Source organism: Megalopta genalis, chromosome 1 (genome assembly GCF_051020955.1).
Source record: "Megalopta genalis isolate 19385.01 chromosome 1, iyMegGena1_principal, whole genome shotgun sequence".
In the NCBI taxonomy this organism is placed as follows: Eukaryota; Metazoa; Arthropoda; class Insecta; order Hymenoptera; family Halictidae; genus Megalopta; species Megalopta genalis.
Window position 1 is genome coordinate 30250434 of NC_135013.1, and position 26035 is coordinate 30276468.

The window sequence follows — 26035 nt, forward strand, 5'->3', positions numbered from 1 at the left end:
GGTTCAATCCTGTTTTTCTCGGGGGACTGACAAGAACTCTTGTTTCTGTAGAACCGCCCCAGACGAACCCTTGTAATCCAACCCCCTGCGGACCCAACAGCCAATGTCGAGCCATAAACGGCCAAGCTGTGTGCTCTTGTGTGCAAGGATACCTTGGCAGTCCGCCATCTTGTAGGCCAGAGTGCGTAGTCAGCTCAGATTGTCCCAGGAACCAAGCTTGCAACAACCAGAAGTGCATCGACCCTTGCGTAGGCACCTGCGGATTGAGGGCATTGTGCCAGGTCGTGAACCATAACCCAGTTTGCAGCTGCCCTTCGGGATTCACCGGTGATCCGTTCACTAGATGCGAGTTTATGCGTAAGGATCACGATGAAGTAGATCGGTGGATCTATTGGTAGCCAAACGAATTTTAACTTTTCCTCGGATCTCTCGTTTTTTATGGAGATTTCTTGTACACTTTTGTCTGCTGACTGTGAGTCTGCGAACCTTTCTCTGTCTCCATCTGTGATTCTTGAAAGCAACAGCTGCTCTTTTCTATACAAACGTTTTTCTACCCTAGATTTTTATGAAAGAGTTGACGAAACTTTGCAAAGATCTGAATATTTGCCAGAAGTAGCAGCACGGAATGAAAATCGTACTCAACAGACAGATTTACAAAAAATGTCCATGAAAAGGTTCAGATTCGATGGAACTATAATTCTTTCCTGGATTAACACACTTCCTGACTCTTCCCGGCAGCGATGATCACCCCGACAGAAGACACATGCGAATCCTGCCAATGCGGACCCAATTCGGTCTTCCAAACGATCAACGGGAGCCCGTCCTGCGCCTGTTTGCCCGACTTTATCGGTTCCCCACCGAACTGCAGACCCGAATGCGTGAGCAACAGCGAGTGCTCGAGCAACTTGGCTTGCATAAAACGGAAGTGTCAGGATCCTTGTCCAGGATCGTGCGGTTCAAACGCGGAATGCCGCGTGGTCAGTCATACACCCATGTGCGGTTGCCTAACCGGCTATACTGGCGATCCCTTCACGCAGTGTACACTAAAACGACGTAAGACCCCTAGCAAATACTCGAACACAATTAACCCTTTGTACTTTGACGAGCAACGCTGTATTTCCCTGGGACTCCCGAGTCCAAGAAATAGTGCGAAGGGTTAATGTCCCACTCGAACCCACTCGATTATACTCTGAAACCTGGGTGAAAAATGTAGCGATTGAATTAACAGCCTGGGGACGAGAGTGTTTGGTACCGGTGCGAACAGCTAACAACTGACCCTGTGCCCGATTTTTAGCCGAACCCACGGTGTCCCCATGCCAGCCGTCACCCTGCGGCCCCAATGCGATTTGCAAAGAGCAAAACGGAGCAGGTTCCTGTTCTTGCGCCCCGGATTACATAGGCAACCCCTACGAAGGATGTCGACCAGAGTGCACAGTCAGCTCGGACTGTCCCTCGAATCTGGCCTGCATTCGGTCCAAGTGCCAGAACCCTTGTCCCGGCACCTGTGGCCCGAACGCAGACTGCACGGTGATCAATCACCTGCCGAGTTGCACTTGCTGGCCCGGATACACCGGAGACCCGTTCTCCAACTGCTACGTACAGCAGCAGACCAGTAAGTCTCTGTTTCGATGCCCATTCAATCATCGCCTTTCATCATCCGCGTGACCATCAACGCCTGGTAGCGACCCTAACGATAGACGCGCCCTAACCATCGACGTTGCTTCCATCGTAATATGACCACCGATAACACTGCTCGACGAGTTTAATCACTTCTGTGACCTTGAGTGAACGTTCTTAGAACATCGTTCTGGTTTTTGAGGACGGTTTGGAGAAAAGCGATTTTGATAAGGACTGATTTTCTACTTTGGAGATTTGTGATTTGATAGTGATGGTTGTACGGTTCTAGCATGATTGAAGAGAGTCCACGGAATACTCTCGTCACTGAAAAGGAATTATTTTTTAAAAATTGAACCACACAAATGTCTTGAATTTTGGTGAATCGTTAAACCGAGTAGTTTAATAGACGATAAGAATAAAAAGTTAGACATTAGTAGGGATTTGTTGGAATAACAAAATTAAGAAATGTTTTTATCTGAGCCTATAACGAAAATTTATACTCAGCTCAGATAAAAAGGCCGAACGGACATTGTCTTTTAATTTCCGTATCATTCCAACCAATTGCTATTTTTGTAAAATCTGCTATACTCATTGTCTAATAAGCTAATTGGTCTAACATCTCCAAAAAATTCATTTTGTTCAATTTTCAAAATGTCGTTCCGTTCGAAATTCAACATACTTTCCGCGGGGAACGTATACATGTACACATCGCTGTTAAATCGCAAGCCATCTGCAAAGTTAAAATCGTCATTTCCATTCAAATTCGTTTTCTCAAAAACATGAACGATTGCAAACGTTCGCTAAATGTTACAAGTTCAAGCGTGGAACAATGCATCCGAGTGTTGAACGGTGCAAGCGATTAACCCGACTAATGCCAATAATCTGCTGCGTCTGGGTTGGAGTGTGACGGAGAATCATGAGGAATGACACAAGTTACAAACCACTTACAGCCCCCGAGCCAGTAAACCCGTGTAACCCCTCTCCGTGCGGACCCAACAGTCAATGCCACGTGTCGAACGGCCAGGCAGTCTGTGCCTGCTACCTTGGCTACGTTGGCAGTCCACCTGGATGCCGACCGGAGTGCGTCGTCAGCTCAGAATGCCCCCTGAACCGAGCCTGCATCGGTCAAAAGTGCGACGACCCCTGCGCAGGCCGTTGCGGCGACAACACCGACTGCAGGGTCGTCAATCACAGTCCGATCTGCACTTGCAGATTGGACTTCACCGGCGACCCCTTCACCAGATGCTTCCCGACGCCAAGTAAGAAATCGGAATCCCTGCTTGAACAAACGAGCACAAACAGGGCCCAATTGGCCCTTTAAATTCGAAAGCACATGGCCGTAAAATTTTCGATGCTTTTACCAAATTACACGGCGATCCACTATGGACCCTTTGGTATCATCCAGCAGGCCGATCACCACCGCTTATTTTCAGAGCCATCGCCAGCCCTCATAGAAAACCCTTGCGTGCCATCACCTTGCGGCCCCAACTCAGAGTGCCGCGACATAGGCGGCTCTCCATCCTGTTCCTGTTCACCGACCTACATAGGTAGTCCGCCGAACTGTCGTCCAGAGTGTACCATAAACCCTGATTGCCCCAGCAACAGGGCTTGCATGAGGGAGAGATGCGCGGACCCCTGTCCTGGCTCCTGCGGGATCGGAGCAACTTGCAATGTGATCCAGCACGTTCCCACGTGCGTTTGCCCCGAAGGTTTCACCGGAGATCCATTCACTAGTTGCCAGCCTTTACCTCCACCATGTAAGATCCTCGATCCACGTTCATCGGCGACCTACAATCGCAGTTTTACAGTCATCGATTTCCCTTTGCAGCGATGGATATCCCGTCGGACCCCTGCAACCCTTCGCCGTGCGGCGTGAACGCGGAATGCAATAACGGATTGTGCACCTGTCCTCTGAACTACTTAGGGGACCCTCTAATTCGTTGTCAACCCGAGTGCGTGATCAACGACGATTGCCCCCAGAACAGAGCCTGCTCGCGCAACAGATGCCTAGACCCCTGCACCGGCACGTGCGGTCAGAACGCGGTTTGCAATGTCTACAATCACATCCCCATGTGCAGCTGTCCAGCTGGCATGTCCGGAAACGCGTTCGTAGTCTGCTCCGTCTTGCAAGGTGCATATCGGTTGATCCTCGACCTCGCAAAGTCGACTCATCGCTCGGTCACTTTTATCGTCACCATGTCCTCCTTTAGAGTCGCTGCCTCAAGACCCGTGTAGACCCTCCCCGTGCGGTCCCAACAGTCAATGTCGCGTTGTCAATGGCCAAGCTGTCTGCTCCTGCGTGCAGGGATACCTAGGCACGCCCCCATCCTGCAGACCCGAGTGCACCGTCAGCACCGATTGCCCGCGCAATTTAGCCTGCAGCAATCAGAAGTGCATCGATCCTTGCTTGGGCACTTGTGGACTCAGGACACAGTGCCAGGTCGTCAGCCATAATCCGATCTGTAGTTGTCTAGCGAGACACTCTGGGGATCCTTTCACCAGATGCGATCCGATACGTAAGCAGGGCTCTGTGACGTTTGGTCGCGGACTAAGTCCTTTCACTGTTCTTAAATAAGGGTCATTGAGATCCAATTCTTTCGGTGCTCATGAATAAGGATCAAAACAATTCATTCATTCATAAAAACAATATCTCAAACCAGCAAGGACTTATTCTGCGATTTATACTATCATCGAGATCGCAATTCTGAATCGAAATTTTCTCCGACAGCGGAAACGCCACCCGTGCCCGTGAACCCCTGTCAACCATCCCCCTGCGGACCGAACGCGCAATGTCGCGTGGTGAACGACTCGCCATCTTGCTCGTGCATAGCCGATTACGTCGGTGCACCGCCAAGTTGCAGGCCAGAGTGCGTCAGCAACAGCGAGTGCCCGGCGAACTTGGCTTGCGTGAACCAGAAGTGCAGGGACCCCTGTCCAGGTGCTTGTGGTTCCAACACGGAATGTCGGGTCGTTAGCCACACGCCCATGTGCGTTTGTATGAGCGGGTACACCGGGGATCCCTTCACCCAGTGCATCGTGCAACAGCGTAAGTCGCAGCCAACAGCTTGCAATCTAAAGTGAGATTTCTTGTGCGTTTGGACTAGAGCTGCCAATTTGAAGTCAATAAGATACCTATCAGTATCTATCAGTACCTATTAGTACCTATAAATAAGATACCTATTCATTAACTGACCAGATAAATCAAGATATCTAGTCTAGACACGTGCAGGAAGTCGCAAGTTTGTCGCAAACAAACCATAACTGGAACCGTAATTTCTGTAGCAATGATTGTCGAAAACGTGTCACCCTGTACGCCGTCACCCTGCGGAGCAAATGCTGTTTGCAAAGAGCAAAACGGAGCGGGTTCATGTACCTGCGTGCAGGACTACATAGGAAACCCCTACGAGGGCTGTCGCCCCGAGTGCACCGTGAACTCTGACTGTCTCTCGAACCAGGCTTGCATTCGCTCCAAGTGCCAGGACCCCTGTCCCGGCACCTGCGGTCAGAACGCGGTTTGCCAAGTGATCAATCACTCGCCCGCGTGCTCCTGCATGGGTGGGTTCACCGGCGATCCTTTCAGATTCTGCAGCCCTGTTCTCCAAACCGGTAATTAGCAAGCTACCTCGCTTCAGCATTTCTGAACTGTTTCGAACTCTGAGACGTTTCACTTTTGGAATACTAGACCTGGCGCCTGTAGACCCCTGCAATCCATCCCGCTGCGGTCCGAATAGTCAGTGTAACGTTGTCAACGACCAGGCAGTCTGCGCTTGTCTACCTGAATTCTCCGGCACTCCTCCCGGATGTCGTCCCGAATGCGTGATGAGCTCCGAGTGTCCCGTCAACAGGGCCTGCATCAACAACAAGTGTGTCAATCCCTGTCCGCAACCTTGCGGATTGAGCACCAATTGCAGGGTGCTGAACCACAGTCCTGTCTGCAGTTGCAGAGAAGGTTATACCGGAGATCCCTTCAGTAGATGCTTCCCCATGCCAAGTAAGAGGATCGGAGAGGATTAATTCGCAACGTGATTTGTCGCCAGCCGGTTCAAATTACCTTACCGGTTGTTTCGTTACAGGACCCCCACCTGGCCCAGTTGTAGAGAACCCTTGCGTCCCATCACCTTGTGGACCCTACGCAGAGTGTCGCCAAATTGGCGGCGCGCCTTCTTGTTCTTGTCTTACACCTTACATCGGCAGCCCTCCCAATTGTAGGCCAGAGTGTTCGATCAACTCCGATTGTGCTAGTAGTCAGGCTTGCATAAACGAGAGGTGCAGGGACCCCTGTCCAGGTTCCTGCGGAGCGTCGGCCACCTGCAATGTCATCAATCACACGCCGTCTTGTGTTTGCCCTGACGGATTCACCGGAGACCCGTTCACCAGTTGCTATCCCAGACGTAAGCCTCGTTGCGAAGTTCCGTCATTGATTTCTCGGATCTTTTCGATCACCAGAGTCTGATAAGATCTTTCTCGCACAGCAATCGAAGAGCCCGTAGTGCCCTCGGACCCCTGTAACCCATCACCTTGTGGTCCGAACACCTTGTGCACCGACGGCAGATGCTCCTGCCTGCCAGAGTATCGAGGAGATCCTTTCACAGGTTGTCGTCCGGAATGCGTTCTCAATAACGACTGTCCAAGCTCTCTAGCCTGCATTCGTAACAAGTGCGTGGACCCATGTCCGGGCACGTGCGGCGAGAATGCGCAGTGCACCGTCTACAACCACATCCCAATGTGCAGTTGTCTGCCTGGAATGACCGGGAACGCTTTCGTTTCCTGTCGTCCTAGCAGAGGTACGTTCCACCAACTCGATCATTCAATGTTACCTTCGACTGCAACGTCCGACTCATCTTCGGCCACTTTAGGACCCGAGGACCCCTGCAATCCGTCACCTTGCGGACCCAACAGCGTCTGCCGCATAGTAAATGAGCAGGCGGTGTGCTCCTGCGTGGCCAGCTTCATCGGATCGCCTCCCTCCTGCAGACCCGAGTGCTCCGTCAGCTCGGACTGTCCCAAGAACCAAGCCTGTAGCAATCAGAGGTGCATAAATCCCTGCGCTGGAACCTGCGGAGTCAGGGCCCAGTGCCAGGTGACCAATCACAACCCCGTGTGCAGCTGCCCGGCCGGCTTCACCGGCGATCCTTTCGTCAGATGCGAGCCTAAACGTGAGGACAATCAGAAAACTATGGCACCCTTGCCCTGGAGCGTATCAAACGTTTGCTACCCATTATTTCAGTGGAGGAACCTCTGGCCCCTGTCAATCCTTGCTACCCATCGCCGTGCGGACCCAATGCACTCTGCCAAGTCGTCAATGAATCGCCTTCTTGCTCTTGCATACCTCAATTCAGCGGAACTCCACCCAACTGCAGACCCGAGTGCATTAGCAATAGCGAGTGCGCGATGCACTTGGCCTGCATAAACAATAAGTGCAGAGATCCCTGTCCTGGCTCATGCGGAGCTAACGCAGACTGCAGAGTTGTCAGTCACACTGCAATGTGCGTGTGTCAAGCCGGCTTCGTTGGAGATCCTTTCACCCAGTGTCTGGAAAGGCGACGTAAGACATCGGTTCTATAGTTGTTTCGTAGAGGTGATTCGGCAATTATTTGCAATTCGATTTCTTTAGGAAACCGGTTAGATTAGCCGTAACTGCTGATAAAAAATGATCATCGATGTTATCGCAACTGCACACAATCGAATATCAATTACTCCGTTGAAATTCTAGCGAAATTTACTATTATGTTGCGAATGGTTATTGAATCACCCCGGTAGTTTCACTCCAAAATATCGATAACTAAATCGTCTTCGATTCTAGCTGAAATACAATCACTTCTCACCACCCCCTGCACACCGTCGCCCTGCGGTTCGAATGCGATTTGCAAGGAGCAGAACGGAGTAGGTTCCTGCACCTGTTTGCCCGACTATATCGGCAACCCTTACGAAGGCTGTCGCCCAGAATGCGTTATAAACTCCGATTGCACGCCGACTCGCGCCTGCATACGTTCTAAATGCCAGGACCCTTGCCCCGGTACTTGTGGAACGAACGCGGAGTGCCAGGTCGTTAATCACCTGCCGACCTGTACTTGCTTCCCTGGTTACACCGGCCAACCCTACCAGTTCTGTCAGCCAATTGTGCAAGCCAGTAAGCGGACACAGAGTTTATTAGGTTGTCCAAAATGAATTGCGGTTTTCGTACGAAGAGGGTAGCTTTACTTAGAACGATATCATGCCGGTCAAAATATTTTACATCATTCGATGAACAAAAAGAAATGTAGCCGATGGTGAACATGATGATTAGAAATGTCTGCTGCACAAACGCTCAACAGGTCCGAAAAACGCAATTGATTTCAGAACAACCTAATAGTCAGACAGTTATTTCACTCAGATTCTGATGCATTTCTTCTAACCCCAGTCGAAGAAAACCGAAATCCGTGCTCCCCATCGCCCTGCGGGCCGAACAGCAATTGCCAGGTCGTGAACGAACAGGCAGTCTGCTCCTGTCTGCCAAATTTCAGCGGCTACCCACCTGGTTGCCGACCGGAGTGCGTGGTCGGCTCAGAGTGTCCATCCAATCTAGCCTGCATCAATCAAAAGTGCGCGAACCCTTGTCCCGGCACCTGTGGCCTCGGCGCCGAGTGCAACGTGGTGCATCACAGTCCTATCTGTGCCTGCAGAACCAAGTATACCGGCGATCCGTTCACTCGTTGCTTCCCTATGCCAGGTGAGAGACTTGTTCCCCGCAACTATCTACGCTCCTCCAAGATTCTGCGAACATCTCAAATCAATCGCCATTATTTTCAGAACCTCCTACATCGTTGGCGCCTTCGAACCCCTGCGTCCCTTCCCCGTGCGGCTCGAACGCAGAGTGTCGCGACGTAAACGGCATACCTTCCTGCTCCTGTCTATCTAATTTCATTGGCAGCCCCCCTAACTGTCGGCCAGAGTGCACAGTGCACTCAGATTGTCCTCCCAGTCAAGCATGCATCAGAGAGAAGTGCAGAGACCCTTGCCCAGGCTCCTGCGGCGTGTACGCTCAGTGCAGCGTGCTGAACCACGTGCCTACCTGCAGCTGCATCGAGGGTTACACTGGCGACCCGTTCACCAGTTGCAACCCCAAGCCCCCCGAACGTAAGCATAGTCCTTGCCGTTTCAGTGCAGCTTGTTCTTCAGGAATACTTCATCGTGTTCATTGCCACTGTACCTTCTAGAACAACCGGTTTCCGATGATCCGTGCAATCCGTCCCCGTGCGGAGCGAACGCGGAATGCAACAACGGCATCTGCACCTGTCTCCAGGAATTCAGGGGCGATCCTTACGCGGGTTGCCGACCGGAGTGCGTCCTTAATTCGGACTGTCCCTTCGATCGCGCTTGCGTTCGCAACAAGTGCAACGATCCTTGCGTTGGCACTTGCGGCCAGAACGCGGTCTGCAATGTTTTCAATCACGTCCCAATGTGCAGTTGTCCTGAACGGATGACCGGGAACGCTTTCGTAACGTGCAACCCGGTGCAAGGTAGTATTTCCTATCCGGATAGAGCTGCGTCCTAATTAGATGTCGCCGAACAAAATTGTTGTTGTGGAACGTTTTGAGAAACGATCGATCTTTTGTTGTGTCACCTGATCTCAAGACGTAATCGTCGATCATTTCGACTTGATAACCTGTCGATAACTTTGACATAAGTTGTTGTGCAGCAGCTAATTAAGACGCGGCACAGGATTATTCCATCTTTTTGCCCAGTCCAACAAGTACATCTCCCTTTGCATCTTCAGAAGTGACCCCAGAAACCCCATGCAACCCGTCTCCCTGCGGCCAAAATAGCCTCTGTCGTCCCGTGAACAATCAGCCGGTCTGCACATGTCTCCAAGGATACCTAGGAAGCCCGCCATCTTGTCGGCCGGAATGCGTAGTCAGTTCCGAGTGTCCCAGAAACGAGGCGTGCAACAACCTGAAGTGTGTGAACCCTTGCATAGGGAGCTGCGGCATTCGGTCGCAGTGTCAGGTCACGAACCACAACCCTGTATGCAGCTGTCCCCCTGGAATGTCCGGCGATCCCTTCGTGAAGTGTGACCCAATCAGTAAGGACCTATCTCTGGTATTCTAATCGAAACAATTTCTCAAGCTTTGTACTAGTCCTGAAGCATCGCTGTTGAACCCTTTTCAGTGGAGACCGCGCCAGCAGTGATAAACGTCTGCAAACCATCCCCCTGTGGCCCGAACGCCCTGTGTCAGGTGACGAACGATTCCCCATCCTGCTCCTGCATGCCTGGATTCGTCGGCTCCCCGCCCAACTGCAGGCCCGAGTGCATAAGCAACAGCGAGTGCGCCAGTAATCTCGCTTGCGTGAACCAGAAGTGCCGGGATCCTTGTCCTGGCTCCTGCGGAGCGAATGCGGAGTGTCGCGTTGTCAGCCACACCCCCATGTGCGTCTGCTCCAATGGGTTCACGGGTGACCCGTTCACGCAATGCGTGGTGTTCGACAATCGTAAGGCTTGTGGTTCGATCCATGAACCCTTTGAGGACGAATAATTAATAATCATAGTTTTTTTGGCTATTGCCACATCAGTCCGTCAAAGTCAAATTTTTGTAAAATGCGTCAAGAAGTCCTCGTCCGCAAAGGGTTAGTACTTTCGCGTGATTTTCAATAGTTCAGTGTCACTTTTCCATCCAGGACCGTCCACCCCATGCTCGCCGTCCCCCTGCGGTTCGAACACCGTCTGCAAAGAGCAAGACGGCGTCGGTTCTTGTTCCTGTTTGCCCGACTACATCGGCAATCCTTACGAAGGATGTCGGCCGGAATGCACAGTCAGCTCGGACTGTCCCTCGAACCTCGCTTGCATTCGAAACAAGTGCCAAGACCCCTGTCCTGGCACCTGCGGACAGAACACTGTCTGCCAGGTGATCAACCACTCGCCCACGTGCTCCTGCAACCCCGGGTTTACCGGGGACCCGTTCAGATTCTGCCAAGTTGCTAGAGAACCGGGTAAAGTATACGATAAGCACCGTTGCTCTCTTAATCTGTTAATTAGGAAACTTTTCATTTGAGAATTCATTGAGAATTCATCTCGCAATGCAGCGAATCGCAAGAATGGAGTACGATACTAATTCTCCTAATAGTTCGCTTAACATATTCTCTTACAATTCCGAATACCGAACTATATGTTTCCCAGTTAACAAGTTGAAGCACGCAGCGCTGAAAACAGAATTTTCTAACGTTTCCGCTCGGTTTGTTATTCCGTCAGATATAGTCAGAGATCCAACAGACCCCTGCGTTCCATCCCCATGCGGACCAAACAGTCAGTGTCGCGTGGTTTCCGGTAATGCTGTATGTTCCTGCCTCCCCGAGTACACCGGAAGTCCTCCCTCGTGCCGTCCCGAGTGCGTCGTAAGCTCAGACTGTCCCTCGAACCGAGCCTGCGTGAATCAGAAATGCGTGAACCCCTGTCCACGTCCGTGTGGTCAGAACACAAACTGTCTAGTCGTGAACCACAGTCCCATTTGTACCTGCAAAGACGGGAACACCGGCAACCCTTTCACCAGGTGTTTCCCGCTTCAACGTAAGTCAAGCTTATTCGTCGCATTCGCAGGTTCCAGGATATCTTCGGCGTTATTAATTCTGATTGAACATCCCACAGCGCTGTCGACGTTACCAGATCTACCTCAGAACCCCTGCGTACCCTCACCCTGCGGCCCCTACTCCGAGTGTCGAGATATTGGTGGCACCCCGTCTTGTTCCTGTTTAGCTAATTACTTCGGCAGCCCACCGAACTGTAGACCAGAGTGTACAGTAAACACAGACTGTCCCAGCGACAGAGCCTGCATAAGGCAGAGATGCACAGATCCTTGTCCCGGCTCCTGTGGAGTGGCGGCGAGGTGCACGGTGTTCAATCACCTGCCGATTTGCACCTGCATCGAGGCTTTCACTGGCGATCCTTTCACCAGTTGTTCTCCTGCTCCACGTAAGACTTCGATAAATGGTTTAGAGTCTCTTCGATGTCGATGCTTTTGGAGGACTTTCTGCGAAAGACATTCAACATTTCAAGTCTCGAAATTACGTCATGATCTTTACAAGACATCGACTGAACAAGTCCTTTCGTTTTAACAGAATTTTCAACCTTCATCCATTCCTCGTGCCAGTTTGATTTCACTGCTTCGAAGAAGTGCAGCAGCTATTGCAGCTGTATTAGCTATTTATTATTTCAACTTTGTTATATTGACATTTTTTACACTTCTATACTCATTGTCACTTTAATCAAGAAACAAATTTGGAAATATGAGGAATCGATAAGGGTCGGTGCTCAAAGTACCAGGATTTGCTCCGAAAGACTCCAAATATACTTCTGATGAAATACTTGATATTAAAAATGCACCACGATTGTAGCTGAAGTGCTAGTAGCCGAGGACCCCTGCAATCCATCGCCCTGCGGCTCGAACACGCAATGCAACGACGGTGCCTGCACCTGTCTAGCAGAATTCCAGGGCAATCCCTACGTGGGTTGTCGCCCAGAATGCGTCCTGAACAACGATTGCCCCCTGAACAGAGCGTGTCTGCGCAACAAGTGTACGGACCCTTGCCCGGGCACCTGCGGCCAGAATGCAATCTGCGACGTGTACAATCATGTTCCCATGTGCAGTTGCCCTGTCGCCATGACTGGCAACGCGTTCATATCCTGCAGTCCGTTCAGAGGTAGATAGAAGTTCTCCTTAATTAAATCGTTGAAAACAGAGATCGAGAGGAACAGTCGCTTTTCGTTTTCCAAAAAATGTGATCTTATGTTTCGTTTAACCATTGGGCATCGTTCAAAAAATTAGGACGTTCGTATCTCGATCAAATTGGACATTCAAAAAAAGATATCTAGTTCTTCTAATGTACTGAAAAGTTGTCTAATGTACTTTTCGAGCTCTGTTCGGTGATATAATTAGTTTGTTCCCCCGACAGACCCAGTTGTGACCAATCCCTGCAACCCAACACCCTGCGGACCGAACAGTCAGTGTAGAGAAGTGAACGGCCAGCCTGTGTGCACTTGCATCCCCGGTTTCATGGGTATACCACCCACCTGCAGGCCAGAGTGCATACTTAGCACGGACTGCGGGCCAACGGAGGCCTGTATCAATCAGAAATGCAGTAATCCGTGCGTCGGCACCTGCGGAATTAGGGCAACTTGCCAAGTGGTGAACCATAATCCGCTTTGCAATTGTCCTTCGGGTCTGACCGGTGATCCTTTTGTTAGATGCGTCGATAAACGTAAGGATCCTTCTAGTTCTAGGTCATATATCGGAGCTTGAAAAGCAAGGCTGTCAAAACGATTTAATTCCAGCGTTGGAAGAGCCACCTCGAGAAAACCCGTGTATACCGTCACCCTGCGGTCCAAACGCTCAGTGCCAAGTCGTCAACGATTCCCCATCCTGCTCTTGCCTACCAGAGTTCACTGGCTCTCCACCTAACTGCAGACCCGAGTGTGTCAGCAATAACGAGTGCGCCAACGACATGGCTTGCATCAATCAGAAATGCCGGGACCCTTGTCCCGGATCTTGTGGAACGAATGCGGTGTGTCGCGTGGTGTCTCACACTCCCATGTGCACATGCTCGCCTGGTTATACCGGGGATCCTTTCACTCAGTGTATCGTGGAACAACGTAAGAGCTCGTTCATTGCGATTTTGGTTTCCTTTCCAAATCGTAAGATCTTCGGATTTTCATCGACCTCTTCTTCCAGTCATACCGATGTACGTCCCGAAACCCTGCGCGCCATCCCCCTGCGGAGCGAACGCTCTCTGCAGGGACAGAAACGGGGTAGGATCCTGCTCCTGTTCGCCAGGATACACCGGAAACCCGTACGAAGGTTGTCGACCGGAATGCGTCCTTAACTCGGACTGTGTCCCGAGCAAGAGTTGCGTCAGCTTCAAGTGCGAGGACCCTTGTCCTGGCACTTGTGGTCAGAATGCAGTTTGCCAGGTGATCAATCACATGGCGACTTGCAGCTGCTTGCCTAGATTCACTGGAGATCCGTTCAGATTCTGCCGCGAGGAAGATATAGGTACGCCAGCGTCGCGATCTTCCATAACGACTTAGGTTCCTCTTACCATGAAATTCTAAATCGTTTGACCTCTCAACCTATAGTCACTTCACCGAGTCTTGCCAACCCCTGCCAGCCATCCCCCTGCGGACCCAACAGCGTCTGTAGAGAGGTCAACGGGCAGCCAGTCTGCTCCTGTCTACCCGAGTACCTCGGTTCTCCACCTGGCTGCAAACCAGAGTGCGTAGCGAGCGCAGAATGCGCTTCGAACCGCGTCTGCGTCAATCAGAAGTGCACGAACCCTTGTCCAGACCCCTGCGGAAGGAACGCTGATTGCAGAGTCATTAATCATAGCCCCGTTTGTTCCTGCCAACAAGGATTCACCGGAGATGCGTTCTCCATTTGCTTCCCTACTCCACGTTCGTATTCAACGTTTCCGCTGCCAGCCATCCAAAAATGTAGGACACGGTAGATTGACGACTGAACCCCGCAGGTCCACCATCGGAGCCGCTGACACCCACGCAACAAGACCCCTGTCTGCCATCCCCTTGCGGCCCGTTCTCCCAGTGTCGAAATATCGGAGGAAATCCATCTTGCTCTTGTTCGCCTTCCTACATCGGTACCCCGCCGAACTGTAGACCGGAGTGCACCATCAATGCTGAGTGCTCTAGTGCTCTAGCATGCATCAGGGAGAAGTGCATGGATCCTTGTCCAGGATCCTGCGGCTTCGGAGCCAGATGCAGCGTCATGAACCATGTTCCAGTTTGCTCCTGTCCAGAGGGATTCACTGGGGATCCTTTCAGCAGCTGCGTTTTGAGACCCAGCATCTGTGAGAACCCTTCTTTCGTCCAAAATTAATCATTCGCTCTTTGCACTAGAGGGTTATGGTCGGAACAGGAATTTCGAAAGTCGAACTATAATACTTTGTACAGAAAACAAAATGTTAGAGAACGTTTCCCGCTTCCTATGCTGAGCATAACCCTTTAGAGGAAACTGAAGAGTCCGAAATGGGAACGTCAACGTAACTCAACTAAATTTGATTGATACTTTGAACACAGCTGAGGAGCCAGTCTCAGACCCCTGCAACCCATCACCGTGTGGTTCAAACGCTCTCTGTCGCGACGGTTCTTGTTCCTGTCTCCCAGAGTACCAGGGAGACCCATACTCGGGTTGTCGACCCGAGTGTGTCATGAACAACGACTGTTCTCGCGACAGAGCCTGCTCCAGGAACAAGTGCATCGACCCGTGCATAGGCACCTGCGGTCAAAATGCGCAGTGTCAAACCATAAACCACGTGCCGATGTGTAGCTGTCCTGCGGGAATGTCCGGGAACGCTTTTGTCTCTTGTTCTCCAGTGCAGGGTACATCAGAAAGAGTTAATTAAAATATCAGGTTGTCCCAAAGATTCTTTTCGTGGTACTATCAACAGCTAAGCCTTCACTTATTTAACTATGCCATTTACTTGTTCGGAATACTGGTCTGAACCATTGCGCACATCATTGAATCCGAAACTAATTTTTGGGACAACTCGGTGCTCTTTCTCAGAATGATCTCTCATTCGAGTCCTCTTTACTCTTATCAGAAGTGGTAGCCCAGAGACCTTGCTCCCCATCGCCCTGCGGTCCTAACAGCCACTGCCAAGAAGTGAACGGCGTCGCAGTGTGCAAGTGCGTAGAGGGTTTCTCTGGGAATCCTCCAACTTGTAGACCAGAATGCGTCGTCAGCACAGACTGCGAACTGTCTAGAGCGTGCATCAACCAGAAATGCAGAGATCCTTGCCCAGGTTCCTGTGCCCTAAGGGCCGAGTGCTCCGTGGTGAATCACAATCCCATTTGCAGATGTCCGTCCGGTATGAGCGGCGATCCGTTCACCAGTTGCATTGCCATAGGTGAGAAACTCCTCCCAAACGATTCCACGTTCTAAAATGGACAAAACACGGTGCAGAAAGATTCCTAATTTGTGAATTCACTTAATCCCCTAGTCGAACAGCCTCAGACACCGGTGAACCCTTGCTACCCATCACCTTGCGGTCCAAACGCCCAGTGTCAGGTCGTGAACCAAGCTCCCGTGTGCACCTGTCTGCCAGAATTCTCGGGTTCACCACCAAATTGTAGACCCGAGTGCGTCACCAACAGCGAATGCCCTATTCGACAAGCGTGCATCAACCAGAAGTGCAGAGATCCTTGTCCTGGTCTATGTGGAGCCAACGCTGATTGCAGCGTGTTCAGTCATACCCCAATTTGCTCCTGCAGGTCAGAGTTCACTGGCGATCCGTTCGTCCAGTGCACTCCTGTCCCTAGTAAGTAGCAGGATCCAAGAAGCAGGATCTTGAAAAGGTTCGTGCGATTTATCTGTCGACGACAACCTTGACGCTAAGTTGTTCCGTCGGGTCGTAAACCTGATGTTTGAAATTACTGTCCGCGGAGGTCTTTACTAACGGAACTCAGAAGTTCGGAAGCGTCGGAAATCCGCACGAACCTTTTCAGTTCCCTGACGTTCCTCTTGTTAAATCGATGTTATCCATTCTTCAGTCGAAGACGAGAGACCAGCACCGTGCACTCCGTCGCCGTGCGGCGCGAACGCAGTGTGCAGGGTGTCAGGAAATGCAGGCACTTGTTCCTGCCTGCCCGATTACATCGGCAACCCCTACGAGGGCTGTAGGCCAGAGTGCCTCGTCAATTCCGACTGTCCTGTGAACCTAGCTTGCGTCAGATCGAAGTGTCAGGATCCCTGTCCGGGTGCCTGCGGTCAGAATGCAGTTTGCAACGCGGTGAACCATGTTCCCATGTGCTCGTGTATTCAAGGATACTCCGGAGACCCGTTCAGATTCTGCAGTTTGAGACCAGTGAATCGTAAGAGTTCGACTTTCGATGAAATTTGAGAAGATTGACGAACTTGACGGTGTAAACCTTAACGCCTGTTACACCATTTTTATTATAATGTATGAAAGTATTCAAAGTAGAAATGTATATCTTTACAAATTCAGCAACTTTAGCAATAAATATTTGAAGCCGGTCATTCTGACCGACATGGGTAGGCTTAGTGTTAAACTCAGGACAAGCTAGGTCGTTTTTGGTGAATCTTTCGCTGGAGTAGTATCAGAATTAAATTATTCCACAACGGTGTTACATGTATTAATCTGGTGACTCAATCTTCGAACTGTAGGCTCGAACGGAAACCTAATCCAGAGATTTTCGTAACCCTCCGCTCTTTTAGAAGACACGCAAGTAGTAGACCCTTGCAATCCATCACCCTGCGGCCCTAACAGCCAATGCCGCGTGAACAACAACCAAGCGGTATGCACCTGCCTGTCTGCATATGTAGGCAGTCCGCCAAATTGCAGACCCGAGTGCGTGGTCAGCACAGAATGCCCTCTGACTCGTGCCTGCGTGAACCAAAAGTGCAGGGACCCCTGTCCAAATTCCTGCGGCGTGAACGCCAACTGCAGGATCATCAATCATAGCCCGATTTGCTTCTGCAACGACGGATTCACCGGAGATCCTTTCACTGCCTGCTTCCGAGCTCCTGGTACGAAGCACATCCTCTATAAGTTACAGCCTCTTTCGTTCTTAACGGTGTTCTGTATCCTGATCTTCGATTACGCTTCTCAGAAACGTCTCTAGAACCCTTGCCACCGCAAAGAGACCCGTGTCTGCCGTCGCCGTGCGGTGCAAACGCGATCTGCCAGAACGTAAGGCAAACTCCAGCTTGCACCTGTCTGCCGGAGTACCGCGGCAGTCCGCCGAATTGCAGGCCAGAGTGCACCATTAATTCGGAGTGTCCCAGTAATCAAGCATGCATCCGCGAAAGGTGCAGAGACCCCTGTCCAGGCTCTTGCGGTCTGAATGCTCAGTGTTCGGTGTTCAATCACGTGCCCATATGCTCGTGCATCGAAGGGTACAGCGGTGATCCTTTCAGTCGTTGCGATCAGAAGATCACTGCCAGTAAGTAGCTAAGAATTCTCAAGTAACAAACTTCGAGTTTGCAAGTCGACGTAGAGCCAGCCCGAAGAAACTAGACCTGATCCCTTAAACTTTCTGTGACCAGTCGAGCCAGCTGAGGTAGATCTCTGCAACCCGTCGCCGTGCGGCCCGAACGCCCAATGCGACAGCGGCATTTGTACCTGTCTGTCCGGATTCTTTGGAGATTCGACCATAGGTTGTCGACCAGAATGTGTCTTGAACAACGATTGCCCCCGTGACAGAGCCTGCGTTAGGAACAAGTGCGAAGACCCTTGTCTGGGCACTTGTGCGAACGGTGCTCTGTGCACGGTAGTCAATCATGTGCCGATGTGCAGCTGTCCGGCCGGTTTCGAAGGCAATGCTTTTACATTCTGTCGCCCTGCCCTAGGTAATAATCGCAGTCATTATTTTCCTGAGCTATCCCGAGAAGATTGTGAGGTTTACGTTGCTAATGATCTTCCAATAGCCGATGTACCATCCTCTCCGTGTACTCCGTCACCCTGCGGACCGAACAGTCAATGTCGCGCTAACAACGGTCAGGCAATCTGTAGCTGCGTACCAGGCTACCTTGGAAACCCGCCGAACTGTCGTCCCGAGTGTATCGTCAGCTCCGATTGTCCGCCGAACGAGATCTGCACCAATCAGAAGTGCAGGAATCCTTGCATCGGAACTTGTGGATTAGGTGCTCGATGCACTGTCGCTAATCGTAATCCCATATGCCACTGCCCTGAGGAATTTACGGGGGATCCCTTCATTCGGTGTATTCCACTTCGTAAGTTTTCATCAGTGTTGTCCCGTGACCACTGTCGGTATCGATCCACGATAATAATTGATGTCGGGATTAAATATTCGTACGATAACATTTATAGCCTCGCGGCCTCAAGAACCGGTGAACGTTTGCCAACCCTCGCCATGCGGACCGAATTCTCAATGCCAGATCACAGGAAACTCCCCGTCCTGCACTTGTTTGCCGAGTTTCGTCGGTGCTCCGCCGAATTGCAGACCCGAGTGCATCAGTAACAGCGAATGCGCGAGCAACCAAGCTTGCGTGAATCAAAAGTGCAGGGATCCTTGCGTCGGCTCTTGCGGTACTAACGCACTTTGCCGCACTGTCAGTCACACTCCAATGTGCTACTGCGAATCCGGTTTCACCGGAGATCCGTTCGTACAGTGCTCGATCAGGCCCAGTAAGGATTTCGAATTTTTTTCGCTTTCGATTTGCGTTGGATCGCTGTGGAATTTCATTTTTTAATTCAATTTCCATTTTTATATCTTTACTTCAGAATGTATTCTAGTTAGCGAATGAACATTTTCTCTTACTCCGATTCTTCAGAAATGCAGAATTCAGAAAGGAGAATTTTATTAATTATATCATTAATTATAGCGACGTGCACATCTCGATGTGGTTGACAGAAATCATTTCTATCTAAAGAAAAATCAGACGAAGTGAAAGAACGAAATGAACATAAATTCTCACTGCGACCCAACGCTGTCTCTTGGCATCACAATCCGCTTGAAGTATGAATATCAATTTCATAATGGCAAGCATCGTTGCTTTTAGTCGAAGAGGAACGAGTGAATCCCTGTTTGCCCTCGCCCTGCGGACCCAACGCGCAATGCACCGAGAGGAACGACGTGGGTGCATGCACCTGCCTGTCCGGATACACGGGAAATCCTTACGAAGGATGCAGGCCCGAATGCGTCTTAGACTCAGATTGCTCGGCCACTAGAGCTTGCGTGAACTCGAAGTGCGTCGATCCCTGTCCCGGAGTTTGTGGCACGAACGCGGAATGCAATGTTATTAACCACCGAGCTTCTTGTTCTTGCTATCCCAGTTACACCGGCGATCCTTATCGATATTGCACTGTTCAGCCGGCTGGTAAGTTAGGATGATCGTGTATCGATCGTTTCATCGGGTCGTCCTATAATTAACCCGAAATTCTTGTCGTATTCTTTAAGATTCAGCTGAGAATCCGAGAAATTCGCGTTACTTGTAGGATGACAGTACCTTGTCAACCAGCAGTTGTTTGATAAAATTTTTCATTAGTTTCCGACGTTGCGACGACCGATCCCTGCGCAACACCCCAATGCGGGCCAAACAGTCAATGTAGAGTGGTCAATCAGGTAGCAGTTTGCTCCTGTCTCGCTACATACGTTGGCACACCGCCAGGTTGTCGACCAGAATGCGTTGCAAGCTCGGAATGCCCCACGGACAGGGCTTGCGTGAACCAGAAATGCGTGAACCCATGTCCCGCGTCCTGCGGACAGAACACGAACTGTAGAGTCATCAATCATGCACCTCTCTGCAGTTGCATGAACGGGTACACCGGCGATCCGTTCACCATTTGTTTCTCAGTTCCATGTGAGTATTATCCCGACCCCGACGCATTGTTCAGGAAATTGTTGCATCGATGTTCTCCGAATTAAATTGGCTTCAAGATGACATTTAATTAAAATGGAAAATTTGTATTTCAAAGAGTTGTTTTGCGATCTATGCAACTGACCTGAACACTGCGCAAGATCGACAAAGGATCAATAGTGAATTCAAATTTTGACGAGCGATATAATTCCGACAATTTGACAATTTTAGTGACAGCACCGGTTGAAAACGATCGAATACCCAAAGATCCTTGCATCCCGTCCCCGTGCGGCGCTTATTCAGAGTGTCGAAACATTGGCGGAGCTCCCTCTTGCTCCTGTTTGGCAACGTACACCGGAAGTCCACCGAATTGTCGACCGGAGTGTACCATAAATTCAGACTGCCCTGCGAATCAGGCTTGCATGCAGCAGAGATGCAGAGACCCGTGTCCCGGATCCTGCGGTTTCCGAGCCGAGTGCAGCGTAGTCAATCATGTCCCGATTTGTTCCTGTCTGCCTAGTTTCACTGGGGATCCATTCACTAGCTGTTCCCTGGAATGTAAGATTAGCGACGATTACAGTGTCCGAGAAATCACCTCTTCTTGCGTATTCCGATAATCGAAATTTTGATAACTCAGTACACCGAAGAAACCATGTGTTCTCTTTCGAAGGAATTTTGTGCTTCAGCCGTGCAAGGCGTACGCACCTTTCTATTAAAATTATAGCAACGCACATTTCGGCATCGTTACAGATGTTTAAGCAATGTTTAAGATTAGTAAAACGCCTCTCAGATTACTTAATTGTCAATTTATTAAGGAAATTAGGAAAGAACTGCAATATAGATCTCTTCAATTCAAGTTTCTTTTATGCTTACGTTAACAAACTTTCGAATATTGGATCGCACAAGGCAGGTGCCAAGACATCCGAATGCAATCTAAACTACCACACTTCCCCCTAGATCGTCCGATCGAAACCGACCCCTGCGCATCCTGCGGCTCGAACACCGAATGCGCCAACGGTGTGTGCACTTGCCTGACCGAGTACTTCGGCGACCCGTACAGTAGTTGCAGACCGGAATGCGTGCTAAGCAACGAGTGTCCAACATCAAGAGCCTGCGTCCGAAACAAATGCGTGGATCCCTGCGCGGGCATCTGCGGACAAAGCGCAATATGCAATGTCTTTAATCACGTCCCGATGTGCAGTTGCCCATCCGGCATGTCAGGAAACGCGTTTGTGCTCTGTTCCCCTGCCCCAGGTATGCTTCTCACCAATGCAAATAACCAAAGTCAGCTCGAGATGGATCAAGCTTCCATTCCGCAATAAATCCCGACGAATTTGTAGCAGTGACGGCCAGTGACCCTTGCAACCCTTCACCGTGCGGTCCAAACAGCCGCTGCAGACAGAACAACAATCAAGCGGTCTGTTCTTGCGTGGACGGTTACCTCGGCAGTCCGCCCACCTGTAGACCAGAGTGCACAGTCAGCTCGGACTGTCCGTTGAATCAGGCTTGCACCAATCAGCAATGTCGAGACCCTTGCGTCGGCACCTGCGGCCTGAACACAGACTGCAACGTCGTCAATCACAATCCGATTTGCGTGTGCCGCGAGAGGATGACCGGCGATCCGTTTGTCAGATGCTACCCGATGCGTAAGCAAGCCCAGATTAAAATGCGAGTTTGTTCCCCAAGAACACCGAGACTAACGAACCTATTCGAACCTTGAAGCCGCGAGACCAGTGGCCCCTGTGAACCCTTGCCAGCCATCCCCCTGCGGGCCGAACGCCGATTGCCAAGTGGTGAACGACCAACCGTCCTGCTCGTGTTCGAGAGAATACGTCGGTTCGCCGCCAAACTGTCGGCCAGAGTGTGTCAGCAACAGCGAGTGCCCTAATCGGCTCGCTTGCGTCAATCGGAGATGTCGAGACCCTTGCGCGAACGCTTGCGGAGCGAACTCGGTCTGCAACGTCGTCAGTCACACGCCGATGTGCGCTTGCATGGGCGGGTACACTGGGGATCCTTTCGCACAGTGTTCGCCTCAGCAGTGTAAGAATTGATAACGTTCATTCGAGGATTCAGAGAATTATTTGACATATATTATTCGGTATTTCTTATAATTTCCAGCTGAATCATTTATCTTTTGAATCGATTTTTGGTACAACGGAGTCATTCAAATGTCACCACTGAGTCGCGTTTTTGCTCTTACAGTCGACGTTCAAGTCCCCAGACCAGACCCCTGCAACCCGTCACCCTGCGGAGCGAACGCGCTCTGCCAATTGCAGCAAAATGCAGCGGCCTGCACTTGCCAGACCGACTACATAGGCAACCCGTACGAAGGCTGCCGGCCAGAATGCACGCTCAGCTCAGACTGTCCGTCCAATCAGGCTTGCATCAGATCCAAGTGCAGGGACCCTTGCCCGGGAACTTGCGGCCAGAACGCACAGTGTTTCGTTGTCAATCACGCTGCCACTTGCAGCTGCTTCGAACGGTACACGGGAGATCCTTTCGTGTACTGCAATCCCTTGAGAGAACCACGTAAGATCGATTCTAAAGCGCGAAGCGTACAGTAATCAGTGCAGGTGTTAACGATTAACCCGGTTACAGTACCGGACCCGACTCTCGCCAATCCGTGCGAACCATCGCCCTGCGGGCCATACAGTCAATGCAGAGAATCGAACGGTCAAGCTACGTGCTCTTGCTTACCGAGTTACACCGGTGCGCCGCCTAATTGCAGGCCGGAGTGCACCGTCAGCACCGAGTGTCCTTTGAACACCGCCTGCAGGAACAATAAGTGCATCGATCCCTGTCCTAACTCCTGCGGCCAACAAAGCACCTGCAGAGTCGTCAACCATAGTCCCGTGTGCTCTTGCAAGCCAGGCTTCTCCGGCGACCCCTTTACCTATTGTTTCTTCAATCCACGTAAGACAATTTACACACACAAAACAATCTTCGGTCAGTTTAATCTTCATACGATCCTCGGAATAGTGATTGTTCCTAGACTTTGTGAATTGTTCGATTTCTTTCGGTTTCTGTTGCCAGATGCATTCCTTCGAAATCAGAAACTATTGGATGACAAGAAAGTAATTTCGGTTTGCACCAATAGATAGTTATGTTTGTACTGCCATTCTTCTGTTAGGATTATAATGTTTTAAAAATTAAGTTTTATTTCACATTGAAACATCGAAATTACTTTCTTGCCAACTCAATATCATTGGAACCCGATTTGACGATTTAGAGTCCAAATAAAAAATCGGTGAACTATAAATTTAAGATCTTGTGCACATTTCTGAGGAGCGTACGAGAATTAAATGAATCGATGCACGCTCAGCGACAGATTAATCTAAACATTCGATTTTAGCTGCCCCCGTTGTGGACATACCAGTCGATCCCTGCCTGAATTCGCCCTGCGGTCCAAACTCCCAATGCAGAAACATAAATGGCTCTCCCTCCTGCTCCTGTTCAATCAATTACATCGGCGCCCCACCAAACTGTCGGCCAGAGTGTGTAATCAACGACGACTGTCCGAGAAACCAAGCGTGCATCCGCGAGAGATGCCAAGATCCTTGCCCTGGATCCTGTGGTTTGAACAGTGTCTGCGCTGTCCACAACCATGTCCCCATTTGCACCTGTCTGGAGGGTTACACTGGCGATCCTTTCAGCATTTGCCAGCCGAAACCAATCAGTAAGCTAGAGAGTCGAGAACTTCCGAGATCTAATCGACCGGGACTTTTACTAACGATTTTAACGAACGAAACAGGAGACGAGCCTGTCGCGGACCCATGCAGCAGTTCCCCTTGCGGTCCCAATGCACAGTGCAGCAACGGCGTGTGCACTTGCTTGCCAGAATACTCCGGCAATCCTTACGTAGGCTGCCGACCCGAATGCGTGCTGAACGCGGACTGTCCAAACGACAGAGCTTGCATAAGGAACAAGTGTATCGACCCTTGCCCCGGAGCTTGCGGCCAAAGTGCAAGCTGCAGAGCGATCAACCACATCCCCATGTGCAGTTGCCCTCCCAACACCGTAGGAAACGCTCTGATCCTTTGTTCACCTGCGCAAGGTAGACACAACTCGCGTTTTATAGGACGCACAGTCGATTCGAACACTTTTGACAACCCCTGAACCGTTGAACTGCAGCTCCCTCGACGACCAGACCTTGCAACCCATCCCCCTGCGGTCCCAACAGCGTCTGCAGAGAGGTCAACGACCAAGCTGTGTGCACTTGTGCACCAGAATACCTGGGAACCCCGCCTCTGTGCAGGCCAGAGTGCGTTGTCAGCTCCGATTGCCCGAAGAACCAGGCTTGCGTGAACCAGAAGTGTAGGGACCCTTGCGTTGGCACTTGCGGCATCTTAGCCAGATGCTCGGTGGTCAACCACAACCCCACTTGCTACTGTCCGGAACGGTACACCGGGGATCCGTTCATCAGATGCGACATGATCAGTAAGAGAATGAGACACATGGTCTTCGTGGATCTTGTGGAAAGTCGAATGTGTAAGAGCCATTCCGCGCCAAGTCAGTCGCATCATTGAATCGATGACGATGAAATTAGGGTGGGTTTAAGACATCGCGTGTGACAGCGTTTCTCACACGCGGACCTTTCCCCAACGATCCACGAACGAATTCTCCAGATTCGAGGGTGATATCCTGAAAACTTACTATCGATTTTGTATAGGAGATACGATAGTGCCCACGAACCCCTGTCAACCATCACCTTGCGGCCCATACTCTCAATGCCAAGTAGTCAATGACTCCCCATCGTGTACCTGCTTGCCCGAGTACAAAGGGATTGCGCCCAACTGCCGACCCGAGTGCATAGCCAACTCCGAGTGCCCCAGCCACCAAACCTGCGTGCAGCAAAAGTGCAGGGACCCCTGTCCAGGTCTCTGTGGAGAGAGTGCGGAGTGTCACGTGGTCTACCACGTACCCCATTGCGTTTGCCCGAACGGTCTCACCGGCGACCCGTACACGCGTTGCTCCGCCATAAGTAAGCACGACAAAGAGCACAGCGAAGATCGCCGAGAAGACGCGGACTAATCATGAATTTTGCATTGTTCTAGTCCGTGAGCCGGAACCCTCGCCCTGTACGGAAGGCACATGCGGCACCAACGCGTTGTGCAGAGAACGGGACGGTACCGGGGTTTGTTATTGCCCTCCCGAGTACGTCGGCAACCCCTACGTAGGCTGTAGACCCGAGTGCGTGGTTAATCCTGATTGCCCGTCGAACCGCATGTGCGTGCGAAACAAATGCCAAGACCCCTGTCCCGGAACCTGCGGCCAGAACGCAGAGTGCACTGTCGTTAACCATCAGCCCTTCTGCAACTGCCGGGCAGGGTTCACCGGCGACCCGTTCGTTGTCTGCACCATGGACAGTAAGTTCGATCCTCGAGGAAGCTAATCGCGCTGTTCGACGACCTTCAATTTTCTTCCGGATTTTTAGCTTCCGGTGGACAATTCTAATAGCTCTTCGCGTTGAAAAAGTGAAAAGATGCCACGATGTTGAGGGCCCGAAACAATTCTCAAAATTTAAAAGTTTCCGAGATATCTCAATAAATAGATTTCGAACCCCAATTATGCAGGCTGAAGAGACATATATCGAATATTTTTCAAAGAACAACGTCTCACGTAATTTTCATTGAAACGATAAAAACGATCAAATCAATTAGAAACGTGTTCCAGAAGTTTCATGTATCGAACGGTGCTAAAGACGAACGGTTGTGTGACGATCAAACCTTTCACTGTTTAGCGGTCCCCGTGAAAGTGAATCTGTGCAGTCCGTCACCCTGCGGGCCAAACAGCCAGTGTAAAGAGGTGTCAGGCCAAGCCGTGTGCTCTTGCCTGCCCACTTATATCGGCACCCCGCCTGGATGTAGACCCGAATGCGTCGCTAGCTCCGAATGCCCCACACAGCTCGCCTGCACGGACTACAAATGCGTGAACCCGTGTCCCAGCCCCTGCGGCTTGAACACCAAGTGCATTGTCGTGAACCATAGCCCCATCTGCAGTTGCATGCCCGGATTCAGCGGAGACCCGTTCACCACCTGCGGACCCGTCCCACGTAAGCCTCGAGATCCGTTTCCGGTCGAACTGCCGCGCAAACACCA

At 50.9% G+C, this 26035-nt stretch overlaps 1 protein-coding gene across 4 annotated transcripts in view; it reads left to right on the forward strand.

Annotated features, from left to right (window-relative positions):
* dpy (fibrillin-like protein dumpy) overlaps window positions 1-26035 on the forward strand; it is a 123312-nt gene that overhangs the window by 74189 nt on the left and 23088 nt on the right. For 3 of the 4 annotated variants that reach the window (XM_033466094.2, XM_033466097.2, XM_076525247.1), the window contains 52 exons: window positions 52-357; window positions 739-1053; window positions 1295-1612; window positions 2568-2876; window positions 3051-3374; window positions 3446-3748; window positions 3828-4133; window positions 4346-4663; window positions 4900-5223; window positions 5300-5608; window positions 5691-6008; window positions 6090-6401; window positions 6474-6773; window positions 6845-7162; window positions 7421-7747; window positions 8018-8326; window positions 8407-8733; window positions 8814-9116; window positions 9374-9679; window positions 9766-10086; window positions 10273-10584; window positions 10844-11158; window positions 11237-11560; window positions 11983-12288; window positions 12541-12846; window positions 12920-13237; window positions 13317-13637; window positions 13721-14035; window positions 14110-14445; window positions 14675-14977; window positions 15199-15504; window positions 15598-15915; window positions 16148-16468; window positions 16833-17144; window positions 17228-17560; window positions 17664-17966; window positions 18045-18350; window positions 18448-18765; window positions 19140-19457; window positions 19626-19940; window positions 20169-20495; window positions 20895-21191; window positions 21278-21583; window positions 21660-21977; window positions 22140-22466; window positions 22536-22850; window positions 23290-23613; window positions 23689-23991; window positions 24069-24374; window positions 24607-24918; window positions 24992-25303; window positions 25678-25989. In XM_033466094.2, coding sequence (XP_033321985.2) covers window positions 52-357; window positions 739-1053; window positions 1295-1612; window positions 2568-2876; window positions 3051-3374; window positions 3446-3748; window positions 3828-4133; window positions 4346-4663; window positions 4900-5223; window positions 5300-5608; window positions 5691-6008; window positions 6090-6401; window positions 6474-6773; window positions 6845-7162; window positions 7421-7747; window positions 8018-8326; window positions 8407-8733; window positions 8814-9116; window positions 9374-9679; window positions 9766-10086; window positions 10273-10584; window positions 10844-11158; window positions 11237-11560; window positions 11983-12288; window positions 12541-12846; window positions 12920-13237; window positions 13317-13637; window positions 13721-14035; window positions 14110-14445; window positions 14675-14977; window positions 15199-15504; window positions 15598-15915; window positions 16148-16468; window positions 16833-17144; window positions 17228-17560; window positions 17664-17966; window positions 18045-18350; window positions 18448-18765; window positions 19140-19457; window positions 19626-19940; window positions 20169-20495; window positions 20895-21191; window positions 21278-21583; window positions 21660-21977; window positions 22140-22466; window positions 22536-22850; window positions 23290-23613; window positions 23689-23991; window positions 24069-24374; window positions 24607-24918; window positions 24992-25303; window positions 25678-25989 — 16338 coding nt within the window. The remainder of the gene's footprint in view (window positions 1-51; window positions 358-738; window positions 1054-1294; window positions 1613-2567; window positions 2877-3050; window positions 3375-3445; window positions 3749-3827; window positions 4134-4345; window positions 4664-4899; window positions 5224-5299; window positions 5609-5690; window positions 6009-6089; window positions 6402-6473; window positions 6774-6844; window positions 7163-7420; window positions 7748-8017; window positions 8327-8406; window positions 8734-8813; window positions 9117-9373; window positions 9680-9765; window positions 10087-10272; window positions 10585-10843; window positions 11159-11236; window positions 11561-11982; window positions 12289-12540; window positions 12847-12919; window positions 13238-13316; window positions 13638-13720; window positions 14036-14109; window positions 14446-14674; window positions 14978-15198; window positions 15505-15597; window positions 15916-16147; window positions 16469-16832; window positions 17145-17227; window positions 17561-17663; window positions 17967-18044; window positions 18351-18447; window positions 18766-19139; window positions 19458-19625; window positions 19941-20168; window positions 20496-20894; window positions 21192-21277; window positions 21584-21659; window positions 21978-22139; window positions 22467-22535; window positions 22851-23289; window positions 23614-23688; window positions 23992-24068; window positions 24375-24606; window positions 24919-24991; window positions 25304-25677; window positions 25990-26035) is intronic. The other variant, XM_033466095.2, reaches the window with a different exon arrangement.